Here is a 23,169-nt window from a genome sequence, read left to right as displayed (position 1 = left end):
TCTAGTTGCTCTGTCTCGCAGTCTTCAAGAGAAAGAGGGGACCAAGAAAAAAGGTGACGTTGGTCCGTTTTGTTCCAATCGAGTAGCCATGTCCGTGCCGAGGTGGCGCGTAGTATTAGTCACTCGCCTGGTCTCCTCAAATGCCCGTCAAGTTCACAGTCCAGTGCTAGTCAGAGTCCAGTCAAGCCTGGTTATTGAGGCTGTGCAAGCATCTGCATGGATCATCTGCGCTGTCCCGCGTATCATCGAGCAGTGTGCGCCGATGGCTTGGGTGGCTCGACCCAGGGAATGCTAGTATTGACCGTCCAATACCTCCATACCTCCTCCCGGATGTAGCTACTACGGACGAGGACAAAAATCACCCGTTGGAGACTTCTGCTGCTCCCCACTATTCAAGGCCCCTCCCCCACCTCCCCTCATCTCCAATCCTTTTCCATCACGATGATATCCTAAGTATACGAGGGGTAAATGACAGACCTGTGATATTCGCTATTCCCCCCGGCAGGCGGACCAGGGAGTAGCCCGCTCGGGGAGGGGGACGTTGGCTTCCCGCCTACCGCTAAGTAGTAGGAGGGGTTTTTCATCTCCTATCATCTTTCAGGGATCAACTGGTTGGGAAAACACCCTTTCCAGCTCCATTGACATTGACCCGTTAGTGTCGACTCGTCGTTTGATGATTCGATCGTGAATTGCCACGATAATAATCGTTCCAGCCAGTTCGGGCTACCAATTCAAAGTGATGGATCATCTGGCTGTCTTCGTCAACATCTATCTTACCAAGCGAATAGCAACTACTCTACTGATTCCTTTACATAGTAGTTCCAAGTACCAGGGCCTGAAACATGCATCGCGCCACGGAGGAGTCCTCCCCGTCAAAACCGGAAAGCTCTCTGCAGTAGTATAAGAAATGACAGCCACTTCGCATGCTCTCCTCGCAGACAGGCTAGGAGCCGATGTGACTTCGCGTGCGCGCGCCCTATCATCCGGTCACGAACTAAGTTGGGAGTACTGTCTTGCGGTCAATCAAAGCCCCGAATGTAGTAACTTTGACTCAGGTTATGCACCCTGCTTATTTTGGGATTGCCGTTCTGGGGATCAACGTGGAGCCGCCCGGGTGGCAGAGAGCACAGCAGTTGCCTCTTGAGCCCTGACTGGATGTGAGGACACGATATCGGACTGCAGATGGCAAGACAGATCCTTTCTATTTTTTATCGATTTTTCATTGATTTTCCCATTATGTTTTTCCCATCCTTCCCAATCGGCAATGTCCAGAGGATCGAGTCCCATCACCTGGACGAGGGGTTCACCCGTGATGTTCGCAAGTGGCATATGACGTAATTTTGGTTGCTCACCTACCTATCCCGTATCACTAGTAGTCCAACTCGATACTCCTCAATCTCTCGAACGTTAGGAGCTGTGGACAAAAGCAAAAGAACAGCTCCGAGTTTAATTGCTAAACCCTGCGTTGATTGTGGAGATCTTGCAACGATTCAGATTCTGGCTGGTAACATGATGTAGTGGTCTCTTGAAGTTATGATTTCTATTCCATTCAAACAAGAATAAATACTATGATAATTCTCCCCTGCACCATCCATCCACAACAAACCCAGTCCAAAAAAACCAAAACCAAAGCACGGCCCACACGACGATCGATGAAATACTTACCTACCTACCTAACTAAAGCATGTATGTAGTAGTATGTAAATGTATCCAGTACGGACGACGGGAGTCCTCCTCAGACTAACTTAAATCAAACAAACTGACGTAAAGGGAAAGGTGAAGTCTCCACTCTTTTTAGTGTAGGAAAAAAACATGGCTTATGTTTGTTTTTGCACGAGGGATTTTCCTTTGCCAATCGTTGACCAGCGACGCGTTCGACATTCGGAGTGGGGCGTTACCCGCGAGGAAGGATTACTTGGTGCTAGCAGGGGTAGTTAGCATTTATTTCTTTACCTACTTTACTTACCTTACCTAGTAGGTAAGTAAGTACTTTTAGTACCTAAGTACGGAGTACAATGCACCTCCTTCGAAGTACGGAGGAGCTACTAGGTACATCTGTATGCATGTATGTTGCAGTCCGACTATACCAGGTAGGCAGGCAGTAACCGGCTACCTCATCCCCCCACCCACACACCCTCCTCTCCAGTGTATAGTGTCTTTTCTGACCCCCCAGAAAATGAATCGTAAGCTGTGGTTTGTTACCAACTGCAGGTGGACTGTCATGTTTTCTTTTTTCGTTCCCTTCCCCTCTCCATTCTTGGATCCAGTAATGGAGCTACTATGGAGACCAGGACCAGAGAGTTGTGCCCTAAATGGATTAGATAGGTAAAAAGGATTTAAACCCTAGTTCGGTCTGCATAATCTATGTATATCGTCACGGTGGATGGGGTAGCTGGCGGCAAGAATTTGGGGAGGGCGAGAAATGGAGGGAAGAGGAGGGAAGAAAAAGAAATGAGAAGGACAGCTCAAGCTGAGCTCGAGACAAACCTCCCTAATGGCGATTCTATTCCCTGTCGATAACTATGCATGTCCTTTTCGGGCGAACAGATCCCTTTCTGTGGTTGAGGTGAGGTGAAGCTAGTTGACCGCCAGTCAGTCAGTCGCTCATTTCTGCTGAGCTATCAACCTTCCTATCTTTATTCTTTTACTATCATCCTATCTGGTCCTGCTGGTTATGTTGGGAGGAGCAGATAGATGATGGAGGGCTGACACGCAGCCAGCCAGTCCCAACCAACTCATACTGCGATCTTCACAAGTCTGTGCCCCATTGCATATCGCAGTTGAGAGAGATAGACGGAGACGGATTTGAACCCTGCAAAGTTCGCAGTGGTGAACGAACAAGGCTACGACTGACTGACTTCTCACACTGAACGATCGAAAGTACATCGTATACGCTAGGGATGTGAGCCAAGCTCGGCGGTCTGGTGGGTAGGCCTCTCGTCTACCTGCTAGTTATCTAGTACCTGGTATCTACCATCAGGATCTACCAAACACCGAATCCTCGCAACGACGAGGCTTGATACGGATGAACCAGTGAGCTTCAAGTTCAATGTCAATCTATTGGGCAATTTTGTCCCTCACTATGTAGTTTTCCTCTTTCCCTGTTCTTTTTCTTGATTATTCGATTTTTGATTGATTATTCATTTAATATCATTCCAAGACGGTCAATCTCTCCGACTCCGACTCATGAAACCTCCTAAGCAGGGGACCACACACAGTTACCCTACCAAGCTAGTTTGATCCCCGCTCTCTCACCGTTCATTCTGTATTCCACGTTGGAGTTCGGGTAACAAGCAGGACACGGCATACAGCATACAGGATCGGATATTAAAAAAAGGTCCTCCACATCTCCCAACCTACCCACACACACTCCAACCAAGCAAGAAGAAAACCTGTCAAAAGAAACCTCCAACCAATCACATGGAAAAAAAAGACAAGTTCCAACTCGTGGCAAGAAGTCAACTTACCGCAATGATCCACCGTGGGAGAAATTCAAGTTTAGTCATATCTCCATATACCCGATGAAACCATGACGAGCGAATTATTTCCCGGATCTTCCCGTTCAAGCTTCGGCCTATCTATTTGGCCACTGCCCAAACGAGATTAAGCTGCGGTGAATGTCGCTCTTGTCTCGTGTGCGCGGGTGGGTGATGGAGGGGCCATGTGGGGGGTGGGGTTTTGGAAACGGAATGCGACCATGTACCTAGGCTTTCATATTGAGTAGGTATTCACTACCTGGGTAGGTAGGTTGTATCCGTCTGTCCTATGGAAGATGCGATTATCATCGTACATATCGGATGATATGCATGGATAGGATGATCAAGACGCACTGACAACCATGATGCAGTCAACTTCATCCGATCGATCTCTCCAGATAGCTGTTTCAGACTACCTACGCGGGCTAATACAGAATCAGCACCTACCTGACTACCTGGAATGGAAACCTGCAGACTGACCCATGTGGATGTACACTTGTACAGTAAACTACCTACTAAACAGGATGCGTCTCTGCCAGTCATACGGAGTATCTAGGCAACGAGATCCATTGACGGGAGGAGCCTGAGTGCAGGCCTGTCTGCATGGCTTGGTCCACACTTCAGAAAGCTAGGTGAGATCTTCTGCGCTCTGGGTTAGTCTTCGGTTTCTTGCGCTGTGTGTGTGTGTGTGTGGCGTGTGTATTGTGGAAGTAGACTGGGTCCTTGACTCCGTTTTGTTCACCCCACCGCGCCTTTTTTTCTATTGACCAATGTAACTATCCACATCTTGCTACCTTATATACTAGAAGAAGGGGGGGAAGCAGAAAGTCACTGACGATCGCGTTTACAAATGGTATTATTCCATTTTCCATCTTACCAGTCTCTATCTTAAGAACAGAAACATACTACATACCTACTATGTATAGTATATCTTGCATGTGCAAAATAAACTCCACATAAACAACTGCAGGGATAACTATGACTCAATGAGATATCAAGTATCACAGCATATGGAGAAACACCACCAACCAATAACTAAGTATATCCCTTCCAAATATCCCAACCTCACAGCTGTAAAACGACGATAATGCATGCATCAAGCCCAATCAGTCCAGTCTAGTCCAGTAAACCAAATCAAAACACGGTGATAGAAACAATTTCCAACCCAATCGAAACTCTATCTCCACCCCGATGATGATAGTTTGTGATATCTACGTCACTGCATGCGGTCCACTTCCTCCCCCGATCGGAGCTATGCCATGCTGGATCCATGCAAGGAGCTGCTCGTCTACCCGATGGATTGGACTTGCATACCTAGTATATTATATTACACTGTCTGTCTTTGCTGATCTTGGTCTTGTCCGGTCTGGTGTCCAATGCTGGGGGGTGGTGGGGCCCCTCTTTGCTCTGATGGATTGTCCGTCCACGTGCTACCGACAGATGAGATGAGATGAGATGAGATGAGATGAGATGGATGAGGTGAGGTGCTATCGAGTGTGGCACTGTCATGTGGGATGGCTGTAAGGGGGTACTGACTTGCTGCTAGTTTGTGATGTTCATGGACTTTTACTTTTCTATGAACGGGACTTGCTTTCACGGTCATATGGCAGAGGTAGGTGGTTTATGATGTTGTGTTACAGCAGATACATGGTCATAAAGGACTAGCTGCTACTGGAGGTATGTACATCTTTGGATCTTGTTATAGATTAATAGAAACCGTTGATTTTTTCTCCATCCTTTATTATCTTTTAAATATAATTATGACTTGTTATCTCCTTGGTTCTTATAGTAGATATCTATTATCCAGCTTCACCATCTAGCGTCTTTCCGATCATATAGCCAAGTAAGCCATGGAAAAGTAGGTGATAGGGCCATGTGCAGTCGTTTGATGAGGGCAAGACGATACACAACAGAGTCGATTCGTCTAACATCGTTGAGCGCCAGCTCGCGCATGTGTACATCGACGATGGATGCAGGGGTATGGTGTTCGCCATCCGCCGCATCGATAACAAGGGCGGTCTTTCTCCGCAGGGCATTGGCCCGATGTTGTCCTGTAGCCCGGCCCCGCGTGAACTCGGGAGGTTGGAACACCGCGGCGGAGTACAATTTATTCTCAGGAATCCGCTTCTGAGCCATTCGGCGCCGGACAATCTCTCGGCTGTTGATTGTTGGGATGTGGGGAAGCTAAGACCAGACCGAGCGTTTCTCGGGTGGTCCGCTCAAGCTAGGACCCGAGTCTGCTATCACATGAGTGTATAGCACATGATAGCCTGAGGGGGAGACATACCACGAATTGTTCTAGCGATTCCTCAAAAAGCTCATTGTTGACTCCAACGCCGCCCGGATGTTCCGTCGGAGATAACGGATTCTTGACCACTGGAGAACAACCATGTTAGTAGTCGGACGGAAGCGGCTAACATGAGATCCCAACGCACCGTATTCCACAAAAAGGTTGATGTAAATCTGCTGCAGTGCAACCCGCATGCTGGGGCTCTTAAGATCGGTGAGCATGACGAACTTGATGTTCGTCGGGGTTTCGTAATAGTGGAGTTGGTATTGACTGGTGCAATAGGAAACGAAGCTGGTCACAAAGTCAACCACCGGCTCGGTCGCGCGAACGAATGAGGTAAGTCCTCACCTGTCATCCTCGCCCCCCAATTTGCGCACCATGTTCCGCAGCGAGAAGACTGTGCCGAATATCAATTTGGCGTCATCGTCGGTCGTCCGGTCAGACTGGCCGATGGCCGCGGGAAGTCCATTGGTCGGCGCTGGCAACTCAGAATTCGCCCGAGATTTTCCAACGACGGCTGGTCGCGGGAGCCAACGCTTCTTGTAGATACACTCCGCTAGAGCCGCGACAAGACGTTGGTCAGTTATGCGGCGCAGTGGATGTCAGGGGGCGGGAACGGAAGGATTACCATGACGGTCGAAGATGTAAAACGAGTAGACAACCATTGTCAAGGATTCCGATTAGGCTGATAGATCTCAACGACCCTCTATCAAGATGAGAAGCAGACACCGACGAACGAGAACCCCGTGGATCAAGTATCACAAGATAGAGTGGATGAGTGTTGTTGTCAAATTAGACTCTTGAAATTCCCCTAGTTTGGGACAACAAGCATGCGCGTGGGCGGTGAACCGCGGACGGGGCGGCAGATCGCTTATCGATAATGATGGAGTATCATTTGTATCACTTGTATCAATTGTATCAATTTGTATGATTACAACTGTGAGGACTGGTCTGATGATGATAATAACAACGATGATGATGATGATGATGATGATGATGATAAGATGGAACGTAAATATATTATCAGTCTTTGAACATGTATAATTAACTCGACTCGTGTAATCTGACCCTGTGTCGATATAGATTGGGTAATCTCACGGAGTATGGAATTAATTACATACCAACCATGGCTCTTTCCCCACCCGCCGCTCACTCTCACCACGAGTTCCATATTCTCCTCCAAACAACAACTCTATTATTGATCGCTATTTATTTTCTATTTTTACCAACATCCAGAAAAAAACAGAAGACGCCATATCACACCCCTTCCCCCCTTGTTTTATCTTACTGTCTCCTCCATCGTACGAGCTTCTCTTCCTCCCACATCCCCCGCCTTATCGATCGCTGTTGTCACCCAACAACCCCTCCTCTGGCCTCCCCGACTTCCCCACATCTGACTGTAGGCATCCGAGTTCTCGCGCGCAATTCTGTGGTTTCACTAAGGGGCATAACGACAGACAAATACCGCAAGTCGCCTCTTGTTAACCCCCCGGCGCACTGGGCTGCTACTTCATTGGCTTCGAATTTCAATGGCCGCTGAAAATGCCGACTTTCCCTTAAAGGATGCTAGTCGGAAAGCCCAGCGCCCGACCATTCGTCCTGTTCGCTATACGTACGTTCTATTTTCTTATAGCCTGGTCCTTTTTTCTTTGTGTGTTGCTGTCGCGTTGGTCGTGTCGGTCGATCGAATCCGATATCATCCTATTGTCGTACTTAGGGTACGCTTCGCGTCGTGGTCACGGTTTCTGCGGTCATCTATAGTTGATATCTTACCAGAACTGATTGCTAACGTCAAACCTTGTATCTAGATCGACCCCTTCTTCTTCTTTTGAAAGCCCACGGAGACATCATCACCGAAATCCGATAGCCAGGCGCCCAGTCAAGGTTGCTCTCCAGGCATCGCTACTTTCTGCTGCAACCTACTGACCCGCTGGTAACAGGAAACGTTAAACGCTCGCTCCGAGTACAGAACAAGCCAAGACGATGGCACCGCAGAGCACCGAATCAACCAGTATGTGATCAAACAGGAGATCGGACGGGGGTCCTTTGGAGCGGTGCATCTTGCCTCGGATCAGTTCGGGAACGAATTCGTAAGGATTATTTCATGTCACCACCTATGACAGTTCCATCACACGATTGATTGCTGATCGGGCTGTGCGAACACAGGCGGTTAAGGAGTTTTCCAAGTCACGGCTGAGGAAGCGTGCGCAATCCCATCTCTTGCGACGGCCCCGGGGTCCCAAACGTCAAGCCGATGGATTCAATTCCCCACTTCACCGTCGTCCACCGTTGGGGGAGGATCAGAAGGAAAATGCTCTCTACCTGATCAAAGAGGAAATTGCCATCATGAAGAAACTGCACCACAGCAACCTCGTGTCTTTAATAGAGGTGCTAGATGACCCGACGGAGGATTCACTATACATGGTCATGGAGATGTGTAAGAAGGGCGTGGTGATGAAAGTCGGGCTCGAGGAAAGGGCAGATCCCTACGACGATGACTTATGTCGCTGTTGGTTCCGCGATTTGATCCTCGGTATTGAGTACCTCCATGCCCAGGGCATCGTACACCGGGACATCAAACCAGATAATTGCTTAATCACGAATGACGACGTTCTCAAGGTCGTCGACTTTGGCGTGTCCGAGATGTTCGAGAAAGACTCGGATATGTTCACGGCGAAATCAGCTGGCTCCCCTGCCTTCCTTCCCCCAGAGCTATGCGTTGTGAAACACGGTGATGTTTCCGGGAAGGCCGCCGACATTTGGTCTATGGGGGTCACGCTATATTGTCTTCGATATGGCCGTCTGCCGTTCGAAAAGCAAAGCATTTTCGAACTTTACGAAGCCATCAAGAACGACCCAGTTACATGCACAGGGGAGGAAGATGGCGAATTTCAGGACTTGATGGGCCGGATATTGGAGAAAGACCCCGCGAAGAGAATCCCCATGGAAGAATTGCGAGTAAGTGAACATGCTTATTCGGATGGCGATATGTCTCTTACGCAAAGAAAACAGGCGCACCCATGGGTAACAAAAGGTGGCTTGGATCCTCTACTACCGGAAAGCGAAAACACCGCGGAGATTATCGAATTCCCGACTGAAGAGGAGATGGACTCGGCAATCACAAAGACCATTGGCCACGTACTTGCTGTGGTAAGCTTCCTGGCTAGAATCTGGCCTGCATGATATACTAATATAGACTAGATGAAAGCCGTAAAGAAGTTCAAGAAGCTGATTGACCCGACAAAACCGGAATCCCCTATGCAAAGTTTCCTTGGCCAAGGATACGAGTCCAATTTCGTTGCGCCCCCTCTCGAGATGGAATCCGACGAGAGCTTCTCATCCGCCGACTTCCCAGTCCCAAACAAGACCCAGAGCCTAGATGCAGACTACAGAAAGGCATGGGAGCGGGAGAGCGTCAACAAAGGGCATCACCCGCCGCGCGGGTTCTCACCGTCCAACGGACCACCAGATAACATCAACAGACCTGCAGCCAGCTCGAAGCTCGAAAGGAAGGACTCCGGCTCAATACGAAGCTTCAATTTCCGCGGCGACGCCACCGAAGACGCACACAACATCTCCACCCCGCAATCCCCCCAAGTCCCACTCTCCCGCGCCAGCTCAGCAACCACCAAACGCAGCGTCGAAGGAACGCGAGGCCACGCACGGGATCCCCTCGAAGAAGACTTCCCCTTCCTCTTCATCGGCCCCTCCAGCTACACCGGCAACCCGACAGAAGATCCAGCCTCGCCAGAAGCAGCCAACGAATCCATCTCCGAAGAACCGGCCGACAACATGGTATCCGCCGAACCATCCGAAATGATGGACGTAGACCCAATCGTCAGCGAATCCCCCGGCGCCGCCGAATTCGACATCTACGAAACAGCCTACCGCAAAGAAATCGAACGCATCCACGCACGCACATTCCCCCGCGAAGGCACAACCCCCAAGGTCTATCTCACGCGCCGCGTAGACGGCAGAGACGATGTCATGAGGCTTCTTGGCGAGAAGCCTAGCAGCAGCCTCAGCTCTGCCATTGATGCAATGAGAGCTCAGTCGGCGGGGGGAAAGCAGCAACAACATCCGTATTCTTCAAGTTCAACTTCAACACCCATACCGGTCCCCAATCCCACTCCATCGTCTGCGACAGGACCACCACTTCCGGACGAGACTTCGCGCGCTAGATTGCGCTCGTTCTTGGGTCGTGTTAGGGGTAGTCGGGGGCTTTGAACTTGATTTACTTACGGAAGGGAGTATGGTCATAAATCGGTATCTTGGATCTAGAGAATACATTTATAGAAAGCAAGGGAAAGGGAAAGACTTGGTTAATTTGGTTAGCGAAGCATAAGCATAAATAGTATGTACGTGATTGAGGGCTATGGTTTACGCAGAAAGTATATATATATATATATTGTTTGGTATCCCCAAAATACCCCTCATCAACGATCAGCGTTTGTCTGGCATTCTACTCTAGATTGTATTTACCATCATTGATCAGTTCAAGATCTAATATATACCCATCTACACAACCTAACCCTATTTAAAGTTGAGACTCCCAGATCAGTCATAAAACAGAGTATATCCCCCACGATCCACATATCCACTCTACTCTATACTCCAAGCTATCAGAAAACCCAGTTTACTATTCCATTGCATATATTGTTTCTATCAATTAATCAATCATTCATTCAAAGACTCCCTGTACATGGATAGACTTGCGTAAAGATCATTATTGTTTGTACAGATATGTAAGAAAGTGGACATTAAGATGTAATCTTTTCCCGGTGCAGCAGGGAAAAGAGAAGAAAGAAGGAGAGAATAAAACCACGTAGAAGAGGATGATATAAAAAAGCTTGGCGGAAGATAGCGCCATCAAGAAAGAAAGTGAAGTTGACATTGTCAAGGTTCATTCATATTGCTCGTTCAGCTGAAAAAAACAAAGTCTGTAGTAGATATTGGGGGCAAGATCCCCAGATAAAAGCCTCAAATGAAAGAAAGGCGTAATTAGGGAAAGTTCGATCATCGCTATGCAGACGGGATCGTATTCGCGTCAATCAGTTCACGGAATCATCAAGGTTCAGGCCTTTGAAAGAACATGAGAAATTCATTATGCGCAGACCGGGCCAGTCTCTCCGAGGCCCGGATCCAGAAGCCTGCAGGGCGTGTTCTCGCCTGGGACTTCAGGACCAATCAATCAAAATGAAAAGCAGAAGGAAAGGTCGGTGGAAATTAATAAGACTCGACAATCGAGCCACAGAGATTGAATAGAAGCGAGAAATGACAGGCGAAGAAGTAACTGAAGGAAATGCCGTACGGCGGATGTGTCGATCGTAGCTCTCATCAAAACTCGTCTTGGTCTGCATAGAAATTGGGTCTGTATCAAAGCTATCTATCGCTCATAATCGACGATATCGTTCATTCATGGTGTCGCAACGGATATTTAGCAAGTCGAAAGGATGAGAATGGGGCAAAGGAAGAAGGTTCGGGATGTAGACCAGCGTTATTCGGTCCGCTTGTCGAGGGATGGCCCTATCGGCAGCTCCGGCGCCGTGGTGGGAGGGTCATCTGGGCGCCGAGGGGGCGGGTGAATCAGCGTTCTGCGACTGCTGTCTGCGTAAGGTATTCGGTCCGGAAAGAGAGGATCATAGGATCGGTCTCCAGTATCCATTCGCGACAGCGTTTCCCTCCGGCCGAAGTGCAGCGTCTGCGGAGAAGGAAAGCTGTGTCTCATTTCAGCCGGTCGTGGTAGTTCTCGCATGACCGACCCCATCTCCGGGTTTGGTAACTCTCGGGCTCGATCGTCGTCGCTGGGCCCCATTGGTGCTATCCGCCTTGCCGGCAGCGGTGCGTAACGCAGTTCGGGCTGTGGGACGCTGGGAGGTCGACTGCTGGCGCTGGGCGGTAATGAACCGCTCAGCGGCTCGACGGCAGATGGGCTAGTCGGAGTCGATGGAACTTTGATTTTGTGGGAATTTGATCGTCTCGGGGGCGGGTATGGTTCTCCGAGAGCTTCGGCCACCGCTTTACGTCGTTGAGACTCGGCTTTGCTGGGCCGACCTCGTTTTCGCGGTGGCTCATTTCGCGCGGTTCCGCTCTCTGAGCCCGGTGAGATGAGAGCCGGGAAGTTACCCTCGTTGCCAAAAGGAGGGGCGCTGGTCGTTGGGCGGGGTTGGATTGCACGCGGCGCGAGGATCGGTTTATCTGATGGCAGGATCGGACGCTTTCGAGGGTTGATGCTGTCCAGCGGAGCTGCTGGCGGTGCGGACGACTCGTGCCGTGGAGGAGGACAAGGTGCGTAGTTTTGGGGGACCGGTGCTTGGACGTGTTGGCACATGCCCTGGAAGGCCCACTGACACGAATTCAGAGAACGCCCTGAACGCCGTGGAGATTAGCGCAGTTCGGCGTTGGTCGGTTTCAAGGGCGTAAAGAAAGAGAAAAGGGAGATGAAAAGACAAGGAAAAGAAAAAAAAAGGGCCTGAATCAGGGTCGAGCGAGAGTCTCAGTCGCATGGAGTCGGGCTGCGAGCGGTACTTCACAGCACAAGCAGCAGAAGCGAGGGGAATTGTACCTGCAGGAAGTGGGATATCCGCCCAACTTGGAGTGATATGAAAGTCCCGGATGAGTTTAACCAGATGAGCCGAAGGGACTTGGGCCTTCTTCAAAATCTCGGTGAGTAGAGTGTACTAGATGTTGTCCCGATTAGTTACATTGTCACCTGGCCCATGCGTACACCGCACGACCACCCCGACAGCCCTATTCTGGGCAGGCTGGCTGGTCCATGGACACATGGGAAAAACAGAGGCGGGGAAGAGATGGGAGCACTGTGGCAGCCGTACCTTCTCCTCCTCGGTCCAGGGCCGTTCTGGTAGATTCGACATATCCAGGGGACCATGGAAGCAGCACTGGCGAGCTTCCCTCCTCGGTAAACGATTCAACAAACGAGCCCAGAGCGAATCATGCGCGAGCGAACCCAGTAGGAGAACAGATATAGAAAGACGCGTCGCGCGACTACGGGCAGTACAAGAATACAACAAGCCCAACAAACGCCCCAACAGGAGACAAGAGCCAAGAAAGAAGAATGAAGAACAGATCAGACACAAAACAGCAAAAACAGAACGTTACCACAAAGCCTCCCAAACGGAACAATGCGTCTACACCAGTGTATAAACACGTGGTTGTTCAGACAGGAAACAGAAAGTGGACTAATGGCGCAACAAGGGAAGATCAAAGAGTATTGGCAGTACGAGGAATCGAGGGCAGTCGAAGTAGAGGGGGGGGGGAGGGTTAAGGCACATGGAATAAACAGCAGACATTGAAGATTGGACCAACGCTCATTGAAATGAAATTCATAAGAGACCGTAAACGACGCACCACGGGTGACAGCGAGGAAAGAAATAGCGAGAGAAGTGGGGATCCTGTAGAGAGAGGGAGGGAGAAAGAGAGAGAGCGAGCGCGAGAGACGATAAGTCGACAAGTACTTCTATGCTTGCATCGAATGCCGCGGGTCAACGCGTGTGGGGGGGGGGAGTGGGAATGACTTGAGATTCGGGGAAACTCAAATCAAAATAAAAGAAGAAAAACCAATCAAGACACGCAAGAAAAACAAAATAATTGAAAGAAAGATTAGAGAAGGCAAATCAAAATAGAGAGAGAGAGAGAGAGAAAATAGATGGATAAAAAGAGGGAAGAGAAAGAATGAATATGACAGAGGGGGAATCAAGAGATGTGGAGGGAGATCCTGACGGGGCCGGAGATCGAATGGATTCCTGGAACAAACAGGTTCAATGATACATATTGTCATCAATCGTCAAAAAGGATAGGGAGTCAAGCATCGACGAAAAGGGCTCAAAGGGGAAAAGTCCACAGAAGCGTGAGAAGAGGGAACCGATGCAGTCGGCACGTAACACTCTATCTCTCTCAGGAGCTTTTTCTAGCCAAACGGACTTTAAATTCGGAATTGCGCAGGGCAGACGCCGCGGGCATGCGTCTGGGTAGGTGGTCAGAGGAAAGCTGCAGGGACTCTGGTCACCTCGGCTCTGGTCCAGCTCTTGTTTTTTATTTTATTTTACTTTCCCTTTTTTTCGGGGGAGGCTCGATCTTTCCGTTCTTTCCCCAAGCTGTCTGTTTCTGCGGTCTCCCAGTTGCGCGCCAGTTGAAATCCCTTGGGAAAGGTACAAGGAGCACGAGAGATTAACCCTAAGAAAAAGCCAAGGGACAGGGGGAAAGGACTAAAAAAATAACAACAATAATAATAAATGAATAAGAATAATAACGATGGGACAATTGACGATGGGACCAACCAGCCCAGGTGGGATTAGTGGGAGTAGTACACAGGGCAAGGAAGATGTTTCAAAACCAATGGTTTCAGATGATTTTCAGCGTCCAAACACCTTGTTGGAGCGGGAGGGGAAGGGCGAGGGTCAGGGAGAGGGAATCGGAGGGGGGTGGGGAATAAAACAAAAATAATCAAGATAAAATAAAGAATAAATCAAAAAGAAATCAAATTGCAAAAATTGGGAAATTAAAAATGGGAATAAAAAAATCAAAAAGGGCAGAAGGATCGCAGGTGCACAAACAACACACTCACAGAAAAGAGGGGCGCATTAGTTTGTGAATTCCCCGAACAAGGGCTAGAAACTAGAAAGAGACCAGGAGGGGCGCGAACATGGAGAGGAAAAGGCTAGGATGTACAATGCTGGAAAGGATGGAATAGCCTGGATGGGTCTAGAGAGCATGGGGGAGGTGGGCGATTAAACCATAATAACAGCAACAACGATAATAGGCAGTAGCTAAAATCCCAGACTGACGGTGACAGATACTTGAATCAACCTGACAGATAGGTGAAGAATTGATATAACAGCGATGGCTTCCACTGCACTTTTTAACCCACTATATAGAGAAGGACTGTCGTCAGAAGGATCCAAAACAATATAAGAAAAGTGGGGAGGAAAAGAATGAGAAAATGGATGCATGTGCTCGTCAGATTATGGACTAATCAAAAATAGTAAAAACTAAAGCAAAGAAGATAACATGCGGATAAAGAGAGAAACGAGAAGGGGAAAAAATAAATAGAGATCTGGCAATAATACCATTAGGGGACGCGACAAACGGGACACAGACAGTGAGAGAAAGGACTCAGGTACCTCGAACTCGCCGCCTGCGTCTGCTCCGGTTCGCGCGTCCATACGCAGCATCAGGCAGACCCTCTTTCGCGGAAAGCGGCGGATGCGATAGGTAGGTTGGGAGCATCATGGGTGATAGGCGCTGTTTGATAGGTGAACGCGGACGCCCCAAGACATTGGATCAATGGACTAGTCCGCGATAATTAATCATGTTGCGCCAGACGGGACGAAGCTTTCGAAGTGAAAGCGAAGTGATCGGGGCTAGCTCCCGGAAGAAGGAAGTAGCGAGGTCGATCCCATGCCGGTGGCAGGTCCTCATTTCTGTGCGGTTAGAAACCGTCCATGGACTCCGTTGAGCGCCGTACATTGGGCCCGTTGATGATAGCGGCAATGCATCGAGCAATGACAGGCAGACGGAATGGTAGCAGCGGAGGTGGATGATAACCGCAAAGTGGGGACCAGGGCTCCGCAATAGACGCAGACCAAAGCAAAATCCTGGAGGCTGGGTCAATGGGACGGGTCCCGTTCATTAGCATTAGTTTGGAAAGCAATGGAACGACGCTTTTGCAAGGGTACCACCACAGGGGACCGGCCTGATTTCTCTGGCCAGAACGGGTTTTGGCCGTGGCGAAAAGCCATCTGTCTCCGTTTTCCTTTCCCTGCAAATTGGGATGGGGAAAAGAAAAGAAAAAGAAGAAAAAGAAGAAATGAAGACGGAAGGGCCGTTGGATAGATCCAGAATGAGGGATGAAGCAGGGAACGGATATTGGATGACCACCATTTGGAGTAGAGTCGGAAAATGGAGACAAAATTCATAATAATAGTGATCACAAATTGCTTCACAAACCTCTCTCATCACAGCATCTTTTTATCTTGTGTCCCTTTTCTTTTCTTTTCCTTTTTTTTTTTCTTTTTCTTTTTCTTTTTTTTTTTTTCCATTTTACCTTTGATTTTTCACCTTTCAACATAATTTTTTTATTTATTTATTTTTCGTTCAACCCTCCGCTATCCCCCTTGAGCCCTCGGGAAGGAAGAAGGAAGATACTAACCAGTGCCTAGCAGTAGGGGGTGGAAAGCGTAGCCACTCAACAAGTAGATTCTTCACCCCACAAGGCAGCGCGCTTGAGAGACACCAAGATGTCGGTGGTCTCGATAGGCGTAGCGCAGGACTAGACTGCGTTGCCGCTGATTTTCATTTGACGGGTCGAGAATCGAGTGGTGGACAGGTATTATTAGCAACGGGGAGCAGCGAGTAATCAGCGGCGTAGGAATTGATCGAAAAAGAATGGTCCATGCACGAGAACCATCGGGCTGCAGGAGAGATGCAGCGCCCCGCCGATTTGAATCAACCGTCCGAGTATAGCGGCAGATTTAGTCTTGGGGGGGGAAATCAGGAGTCTGACATGGGTTGCAGTGGTCTTTTCTGACAGAGCTAGGAATCCCAACCAGCAGACACATATTGTGAGTAGAGACAGAAATGACTTTGTCCTGATCATTGTGAACCCGATAGGAATGAAGAAGAGACCAGGGGAAGAAGAGATGGAAGTGAGAGTTCATCCAGGGAAGGGGAAAGGAGAATCCACCGGAAGATAGTTGATTCTTGGCAGGTCTAGGTTGATCATAGTGCGGAATGAGGTAAGCCAGACAAGGTACCTGGTAGGAGGACAGAGAACAGGAAGTACCAGGTACTTTACTCTACTGTCTACTATACCTACCACCGAAGTACCAGTGACTTTGGCAGACGACAGAAGATCTAGATGCCCCACCTCTCAGGTACCCGGCACGCTTGTACTTTCCGACCCATGGTACGGTATTACCCGGTACGTGGATATGGAGAGTCTTCAGGAACAATTCAATTGATTTATCTAGAATGATGCTGTAGAATAATCAAGATGATGTGGTAATAGAGTGAGATGGATAGAGATGTTGAGAACAGGAGGATATGTCATTCTTCCAGGCATTGACAGTTGGAAGGCTTTAGTTACTCCATTCATGCCCCACTTCTCTTATTTATTTATGTTATTGTTTCTTATTATGGTTGATTTATTTCCTTCAGACAAAGTCCATGTGCCTCAATTCCCCACCGAGTCGCGTTCTTCCTCCTCGCTGGCAACTATATGCCCTCCATTTTAGTATTTCTCTTCTGTCTCTTGTAGAATACCCACCGCAGTCAAATATCGTCGCACTGTCCATTTAAATGGCGATCGACGTATGGACGATGGAATGATTTACCCGACAACGTATCCTCTCCATTAGCCAGATGAACCCTGAACATGAACAGCAAGGCGCTCGATGCAACGCCTGTTCGCGAGCAAGGTCTGATGTCCATTGGCCCAGTCCATGGCCAGTCCATGCTCCGTGTGGCCGATCTTCTTTATCGGTTGAAAATCGATGGTGCACCTGTCCATCGGCAGCACCACCAGTATGGGGCAAGAAAACTATCCAGCACTATGCATGGAATCACCAATATAGGTACAGACACCTAGGTACTCCGTACCACTTGAAAGACCCCTGATCGTTATGGTCTGGCGATGCGTATTGGTCACTAGGTCGGATTCGCATCTGCAGCTGCAGCTTCCAACCCAAATACGAACCGTCGCGTCCAATCGTTACCCGCCTCCTCCTCCGAAACATCCCCGTTTCGAACAACGGTGGAAAACTCCGAGTTTGACACGACATTATTATGTTTTTTTTTTTTTTTTCTTTGGTGGACAGTAGTCCTGCGGCCCTGGTTCCTGACGCGTTTCATCATACTTGATGCGCATCATCGGATCCCCATCATCCTCATCATCCCGGCTCTGTCCGTGAACTACTGCTACTCAAGGCAAGGTCTTTAAGTTCGGATTATCCGACTGGAGTCTCGTGGCCAATGATCTCGTATCAGAGTAGCTCACCTTCTTGGAATTGGTTGGAAAGCAACGTTCCATGCGGCTGATGTATGTATGCTCCATATCCTTCAGCTCAAAGGAGTACCACCTCTCTCTTTTACTCGACCTTTGATGGCTTGGGACACCGGAACACGGGTCCGAGCTAGATCAAGGTCCTGCAGATTTGTTGTCGATTTCGAATCTGGCTTCGGTGTAACTACTTCTGTCCCCCTTTTTTTGCCTCTCTGTCCTTTCCTTGGGGTTTCTTTTTCCTTTTCTTCTTTTCCTTTCACATTTTGATTTCTTTGTTCGTGTCTTAAATTATATTGCCTTTCAAGTACCTTCTGCCGCCATTTCGGTGTACTGTTCTGGATTGACTCTTACCGGGACAGAACACCCCCGAGTTCGGTCCGGCAAAATCGAGTCGAACAGAGCCGAATGCGACTCTCACCTTACCAAAGACAAAGACCATCCCAATCATCGGGTTCATTACTGCAGTGGCAATGCTGACAGTTTGTATACCACAGTCACGTTCGCCGTTGTGTCAGCACGCTCGAAGCCATGGTAAATAAGGCCTACCCCAATCTGGGGGAAAAAGCAAAGCATACAGCTTGACTACAGAGCGTACGAGGCTGAGAAAACTTGGGACTTCCACAATGGGCCAATCCCCTGGTCACTGCAAGATGCTCAATTTGGACAATGTGGATCTTGCTGGGTATCAGCAGAACCTCACTTGATCAGGGAGGAGATGGTGTTCAATCTCCCTTGTCTGTGCCCGCTGCGTCTGATGTATTGCTGTTTCCAAGTCATGACTGACAATAGGATTGGAGTGAATTAGCATTGACAGGAACAATGGATGTTAGACCGATAGCTAGAGATTTCGCGAATGAATTGCCAAATGAATGTGACCACGGTCACAGTCTCAAACAACAGATGAATGAATCACTTCTGGGAAGTCCTCATCCTATTGAGAAGAAAATAAGAATAATATTGTATATCAAATGCTATAAAAGACCCCAGTTGAGAGAGAACAGGCTGACTAGACGCCCTCTCGATGCATTTCTTGGCGCCCGCGCGGGAAAAAAAAAAGGTGACTTGATTGAACCAAAAATGGTTCTCCGGTATCCCAAGCCTCACGTTCCCCAATTCCGACCTCGCCTCTCTCCTCTCTCCTCCTCTCCTATCCCTCCTTTTCTCCTCCCTCCTCCCCTTCCCTCTCTCCATCTCGACCTATCTTCTCCAACCCGCTTTCACCACCCATCCAACCTCACCCTATCCACGCCCTGAACGCCTCGCCACGTCACACAACGCGCGCAACGCCCTCCCCCATCGGCGCATTGTCCCTCCTCCCACTGGTCCCTCGATAGTTCGTGTGCGCGCGCGCTGTCCGTGTCGTCATGTCCCCTCATGACCGCGCGGACCGTCAGTCAGAATCCGTCGTCGCCGACGCGGTAACCGCGATGAAGCTGGACCCCAACAAAGACACTCCTCCCGCCGGGGATCAGCCGTCTCTCGGCACCACCAATGGAGGAGGTTCCGCGTTGCCCGACGACAGCGATGGGGCCTTCTCCCCCGCCCGCTCCCAGCATCCCGACGAGCGCAACAACGTGTCCCTGTCGCCCGGTAAATCGCGATCTGCGTCTCGGCCGTCCCCTGTTAAGAAGGAAGAAGAAGAGGAGGAGAAGGTGAAAGACGAGCTAGACAGCGATCACCGTGTGGATAGCGATGGCGATGGCGACGACGATGGCGAGGAAGAGAAGGTCGGCGGCGACATCACCGTTAAGCTGGAACCTGGGCAACCTCCCAAGTTGACCCGCAGTTCTTCGCAGAAGGTGGTGCCGCGACCGCCGCAGCTCTTCACGGACCTTCCGGACAGCACCGCCGAGGCGAAGTCGACTTTTAGCATGATGGATATGTGCACCTACGCCAATAAATACATGGGATATACGGAACATGCGATGGAATGTGATTGTGCTGAGGAATGGGGTAAGTGGTTCGAAGATCTGGTCTATCCCAGCCCCATGATATTACCCCCCCTTTTCGTGCGTGTCGTTGTATTTGTATGCCAGGTGGTGATGGTGCCCCACCTCAGCTTGTTCCACTCTACATCTAAGACTTCCACGCACATTGTTCATCTTGCCAAATATCTTGATCAACAAATGCTAATAAAACGCAGAACCCTCCATCGGGAAAAATCTCGCATGCGGCGAGGATTCCGATTGTATCAACCGCGCAACCAAGATCGAATGCATGGGCGACTGCGGATGCGGGCCAGAATGCCAAAACCAACGGTTCCAGCGAGCGGAATACGCCCCAGTGGCAGTGATCAAGACAGAGAAGAAGGGCTTCGGGCTGCGTGCCGAAGCCGATCTGCGATCGCACCAGTTTATTTTCGAGTACGTGGGCGAGGTCATCAACGAGGGCCAATTCCGACGGCGAATGAGGCAGTACGATGAAGAGGGTATCAAGCACTTCTACTTCATGTCCCTCAGTAAGGGCGAATTCGTGGACGCGACCAAGAGGGGCAACCTCGGCCGATTCTGCAATCACTCGTGCAATCCGAACTGCTACGTCGACAAGTGGGTCGTGGGGGAGAAGCTTCGGATGGGCATCTTCGCCGAGCGCGACATCCAAGCCGGCGAGGAACTCGTGTTCAACTACAACGTTGACCGCTACGGGGCCGACCCCCAACCGTGCTACTGCGCAGAGCCAAACTGCACGGGCTTCATCGGTGGCAGGACACAGACCGAGCGCGCGACCAAGCTCCCCAACGCCACCATCGAAGCCCTGGGCATCAGCGACGCTGACGGCTGGGACACGGCGGTGGCGAGGCGACCCCGCAAGAAGAAGACCGGCGAAGACGACGAGGAATACGTGGACAGCGTGCAACCCAAGTCTTTGGAAGAGAACGGCGTCACGAAAGTGATGGCAGCTCTCATGCAATGCAAAGAGAAATGGATCGCCGTCAAGCTTCTGGGCCGTATCCAGCGATGCGACGACGAGCGCGTCCGCAACCGCGTGGTCAAAATGCACGGGTACCAGATCCTCAACTCGCAGCTGGCCATGTGGAAAGAGGACCAGAACGTGGTGCTGCAAATCCTGGACATCCTGGACAAATTCCCTCGTCTGACGCGCAATAAGATCATTGACTCCAAGATTGAGTCGACTATCCAGCCCCTCGCGAGCTGCGGGGACGAGCGCGTGGAGAAGAAGGCCGCCGCGCTGCTGCAGGTGTGGGCGACTCTCGAGGTTGGGTACCGCATCCCTCGGATGAAGAGGGACCCCAACACGACTGCGCAAGCCGTCAACCAGTTCGAGCGACGGGAGGCCAGTCGTGCCGAGCGACGACGGTCGAAGTCCCGTTCGCGGTCGCGGTCGCGGTCACGGTCGATCGAAGCGCCGCGTGGTCCAGCCGCGCAAGGCCGGCAGGGCCACGGGGGGAGGAGCTCCCACCACCACGGCCACGGTCACGGTCACGGTCCGCGGTCATTCCGCCGGCAGTTCCAGCCTCTGCCGTCGGGGTGGTTCGCTGCCGAGTCGAACGGCAGGACATACTATTACTCGGCTCGGGGAGATACCACCTGGACAAGGCCTACCGCGCCGGCGCCTCAACCTCCACCGGCACCAGCGAAAGAATCCCGGGACAAGGCGCTCCAGGACATCATCGACGGCATCATGAACGCCAAAGAGAACACGCCCAAGGAAAAGACAGGCACGCCGGGAACACCGCAGACGTCGAAACCCACACCCGATAAACACGAGGGGCGGGAGAAATGGCGGAACTACAGCGAAGAGAAGCAGAAGAAGCTGTACGAGAACACCGTACGTTCACAGCCCAAGTATCACACCACAGCAGACCGACTAACAAACACAGTTATTCCCACACGTCAAATACGTAGTCGACAAATTCAAGCACAAGCTCCCGAAAGACGACCTCAAGCGCTACGCCAAAGACGTAAGCCACTTCACTCCCATCACAAAAAGCCAACCACTAAATACTAATCCGCAATGTAGGTGGCCAAAAAACTCGTCAACTCAGACTTCAAGAACCACCGCGTGGAAGACCCGACCCAAATCGACGAGAAACAGCAAAAGAAGGTCAAAAAATACTGCAAAGAATACTTCGACAAGGCCGTCGCCAAGCACCGTGCCTACGAGCATCGCAAGAACGAGAAATCCCGGCCCGGAACAGACCGCGATTCCAAGGCTGCGGACACACCCAACGGGGCGGGGGCCAGCGATGACGAGCTGGACGTGAAGATGTCTGACGACGAGGGGGATAACAATCATAATGATAATAAGGAGACATCGCCGACGGCGACAGAAGGCGGCATCAAGCGGAAGAGAACAGGCACAACAACTGAAGACGACGCGATGGCAGCCACAAAACGACAGCGGTCGTCGACGCCGCCTCCGCCGCCTCCTCCGCCTGACGGGGAGCCTCCTAACAGCGACGACGCGAACATGTCGACCCCGGCTGGGACAGACATGGAGCGGCCGATTGATACGCCTCCGCCGCCGCCTCCGCCTCCTAGCGATGATCGGTGCATGACGCAGGAGGAAAGGGACGAGGAGGATATGTCGGCGCAGATCGAGGTCGGGGGGGAAGTATAAGACTTCTTCATCCTACTTCTAACTTGCACCCACTCCTCTGTCTCCCCCCTTAACATCTGCTCACCTCACCCTACTTATTATACCCATCACCCTCTTCACCTCTACCCACCTCCCTCCCTACCTACTACCCACCCACTCATCTACCACCCACTATACCTATTACTTTTAACCAGCATATCCCACCCAGGGCAGGAAGGAGTTACGGAGTAAAAAAGGGACGGTCACTTGAATTTGGTTTGATTTGATTTGCCTGCCCATCCTGGCGATGAACATGAATTGAATTGGAATTGAGCATTATCTTCTTCTTTCCACTTTTTCAATATCAACTTTCTTCCCTTTTTCTTCACTTCTCTTATTTTGTTTTCTATCTATTTGTTTATTACTTTACTTGCTTTTTATCTTTGAATACCCCATATTCTTTTTTTAACTAGCTTACCTGATTCTAACTTGACTTGACTAAACTATGCCTATGACTTAACCTATTTTATAAATACTACCTACATACCTACCTACCCAACTTAGTAAGTTGGTCAGCCAGTGAGGTAGCCAGACTGCAATTTATGGACACGGTTCCACATCGAATCAATCTATCTGACTTTCTCTCTGTCTATCTCAATCTAGGTTTAGATTCAAGCTTAATTGGTCTGTTCATTTCTTGGTTGATGGTTGGTTTGGAGGTCCTGCCTACCTGCCTACCTGCCTACCTGCCTACCTGCCTACCTGCCCACCTGCCTACCTGCCCACCTGCCTACCTACTAGGTACTGTACCTTGTAAGCTGGCCGATAGATAGTGCTTAGCTAGG

The 23,169-nt window shown here is 50.1% G+C and overlaps 7 protein-coding genes across 7 annotated transcripts; 3 read left to right on the top strand and 4 right to left on the bottom strand.

Moving 5' to 3' along the window:
* Nucleotides 1–5,219: 5,219 nt before the first annotated feature.
* On the bottom strand, nt 5,220–6,527 carry BDW47DRAFT_111709 (TRAPP subunit BET5). The gene is made up of 5 exons (XM_024814004.1): nt 6,395–6,527; nt 6,115–6,322; nt 5,912–6,057; nt 5,764–5,852; nt 5,220–5,713 (listed from the first exon to the last, which is right to left on the bottom strand). The coding sequence occupies exons 1-5, from the start codon at nt 6,429–6,431 to the stop codon at nt 5,696–5,698; spliced, it is 498 nt and encodes a 165-aa protein (XP_024668707.1). The 5' UTR covers nt 6,432–6,527; the 3' UTR covers nt 5,220–5,695.
* A 494-nt stretch (nt 6,528–7,021) lies between these two features.
* On the top strand, nt 7,022–10,219 carry BDW47DRAFT_111705 (putative calcium/calmodulin dependent protein kinase). Its single transcript, XM_024814003.1, has 7 exons — nt 7,022–7,165; nt 7,224–7,378; nt 7,575–7,650; nt 7,707–7,856; nt 7,933–8,724; nt 8,779–8,916; nt 8,968–10,219. Exons 2-7 carry the CDS (start codon nt 7,296–7,298, stop codon nt 9,991–9,993), a joined length of 2,265 nt encoding a protein of 754 aa, XP_024668706.1. The 5' UTR covers nt 7,022–7,165; nt 7,224–7,295; the 3' UTR covers nt 9,994–10,219.
* Nucleotides 10,220–10,440: 221 nt separating this feature from the next.
* BDW47DRAFT_72227 (uncharacterized protein) lies at nt 10,441–10,766 on the bottom strand. Its single transcript, XM_024819693.1, has one exon. It carries the CDS (start codon nt 10,658–10,660, stop codon nt 10,493–10,495), a length of 168 nt encoding a protein of 55 aa, XP_024668705.1. The 5' UTR covers nt 10,661–10,766; the 3' UTR covers nt 10,441–10,492.
* Nucleotides 10,767–11,147: 381 nt separating this feature from the next.
* BDW47DRAFT_72225 (putative AT DNA binding protein) lies at nt 11,148–12,741 on the bottom strand. Its single transcript, XM_024819692.1, has 3 exons — nt 12,600–12,741; nt 12,332–12,446; nt 11,148–12,135 (listed from the first exon to the last, which is right to left on the bottom strand). The coding sequence occupies exons 1-3, from the start codon at nt 12,639–12,641 to the stop codon at nt 11,264–11,266; spliced, it is 1,029 nt and encodes a 342-aa protein (XP_024668704.1). The 5' UTR covers nt 12,642–12,741; the 3' UTR covers nt 11,148–11,263.
* A 745-nt stretch (nt 12,742–13,486) lies between these two features.
* BDW47DRAFT_120144 (uncharacterized protein) lies at nt 13,487–13,995 on the top strand (the record flags this gene model as incomplete). The annotated part of the gene is made up of 2 exons (XM_024815450.1): nt 13,487–13,761; nt 13,854–13,995. The coding sequence occupies 2 exons, from the start codon at nt 13,487–13,489 to the stop codon at nt 13,993–13,995; spliced, it is 417 nt and encodes a 138-aa protein (XP_024668703.1).
* A 1,193-nt stretch (nt 13,996–15,188) lies between these two features.
* BDW47DRAFT_72229 (uncharacterized protein) lies at nt 15,189–15,820 on the bottom strand. Its single transcript, XM_024819694.1, has one exon. The coding sequence runs from the start codon at nt 15,739–15,741 to the stop codon at nt 15,421–15,423; it is 321 nt and encodes a 106-aa protein (XP_024668702.1). The 5' UTR covers nt 15,742–15,820; the 3' UTR covers nt 15,189–15,420.
* Nucleotides 15,821–18,904: 3,084 nt separating this feature from the next.
* On the top strand, nt 18,905–22,785 carry set2 (SET and WW domain protein). The gene is made up of 4 exons (XM_024818013.1): nt 18,905–19,738; nt 19,929–21,574; nt 21,627–21,707; nt 21,767–22,785. Exons 1-4 carry the CDS (start codon nt 19,150–19,152, stop codon nt 22,364–22,366), a joined length of 2,916 nt encoding a protein of 971 aa, XP_024668701.1. The 5' UTR covers nt 18,905–19,149; the 3' UTR covers nt 22,367–22,785.
* Nucleotides 22,786–23,169: the final 384 nt, after the last annotated feature.

Source organism: Aspergillus candidus (assembly GCF_002847045.1).
Source record: "Aspergillus candidus strain CBS 102.13 unplaced genomic scaffold BDW47scaffold_58, whole genome shotgun sequence".
In the NCBI taxonomy this organism is placed as follows: domain Eukaryota; kingdom Fungi; phylum Ascomycota; class Eurotiomycetes; order Eurotiales; family Aspergillaceae; genus Aspergillus; species Aspergillus candidus.
Note: the sequence above shows the minus strand (reverse complement) of the source record. Positions and strands in the feature narration are given on the sequence as shown.

Coding starts and splice junctions, on each gene's coding strand:
- BDW47DRAFT_111709 (XM_024814004.1), bottom strand. CDS start 6,431: ATGGTTGTCTACTCGTTTTACATCTTCGACCGTCATG. Junction 6,323..6,394: donor TTACATCTTCGACCGTCATG/GTAATCCTTCCG, acceptor TCGCGGCTCTAG/CGGAGTGTATCTACAAGAAG. Junction 6,058..6,114: donor TTGGGGGGCGAGGATGACAG/GTGAGGACTTAC, acceptor CTTTGTGACCAG/CTTCGTTTCCTATTGCACCA.
- BDW47DRAFT_111705 (XM_024814003.1), top strand. CDS start 7,296: ATGGCCGCTGAAAATGCCGACTTTCCCTTAAAGGATGCTAGTCGGAAA. Junction 7,857..7,932: donor ATCAGTTCGGGAACGAATTC/GTAAGGATTATT, acceptor GTGCGAACACAG/GCGGTTAAGGAGTTTTCCAA. Junction 8,917..8,967: donor TTGGCCACGTACTTGCTGTG/GTAAGCTTCCTG, acceptor AATATAGACTAG/ATGAAAGCCGTAAAGAAGTT.
- BDW47DRAFT_72227 (XM_024819693.1), bottom strand. CDS start 10,660: ATGTCAACTTCACTTTCTTTCTTGATGGCGCTATCTTCCGCCAAGCTT.
- BDW47DRAFT_72225 (XM_024819692.1), bottom strand. CDS start 12,641: ATGTCGAATCTACCAGAACGGCCCTGGACCGAGGAGGAGAAG. Junction 12,447..12,599: donor CCTGGACCGAGGAGGAGAAG/GTACGGCTGCCA, acceptor GACAACATCTAG/TACACTCTACTCACCGAGAT. Junction 12,136..12,331: donor GGATATCCCACTTCCTGCAG/GTACAATTCCCC, acceptor CACGGCGTTCAG/GGCGTTCTCTGAATTCGTGT.
- BDW47DRAFT_72229 (XM_024819694.1), bottom strand. CDS start 15,741: ATGAGAGAGGTTTGTGAAGCAATTTGTGATCACTATTATTATGAATTT.
- set2 (XM_024818013.1), top strand. CDS start 19,150: ATGTCCCCTCATGACCGCGCGGACCGTCAGTCAGAATCCGTCGTCGCC. Junction 19,739..19,928: donor TGATTGTGCTGAGGAATGGG/GTAAGTGGTTCG, acceptor AATAAAACGCAG/AACCCTCCATCGGGAAAAAT. Junction 21,575..21,626: donor AGAAGCTGTACGAGAACACC/GTACGTTCACAG, acceptor TAACAAACACAG/TTATTCCCACACGTCAAATA.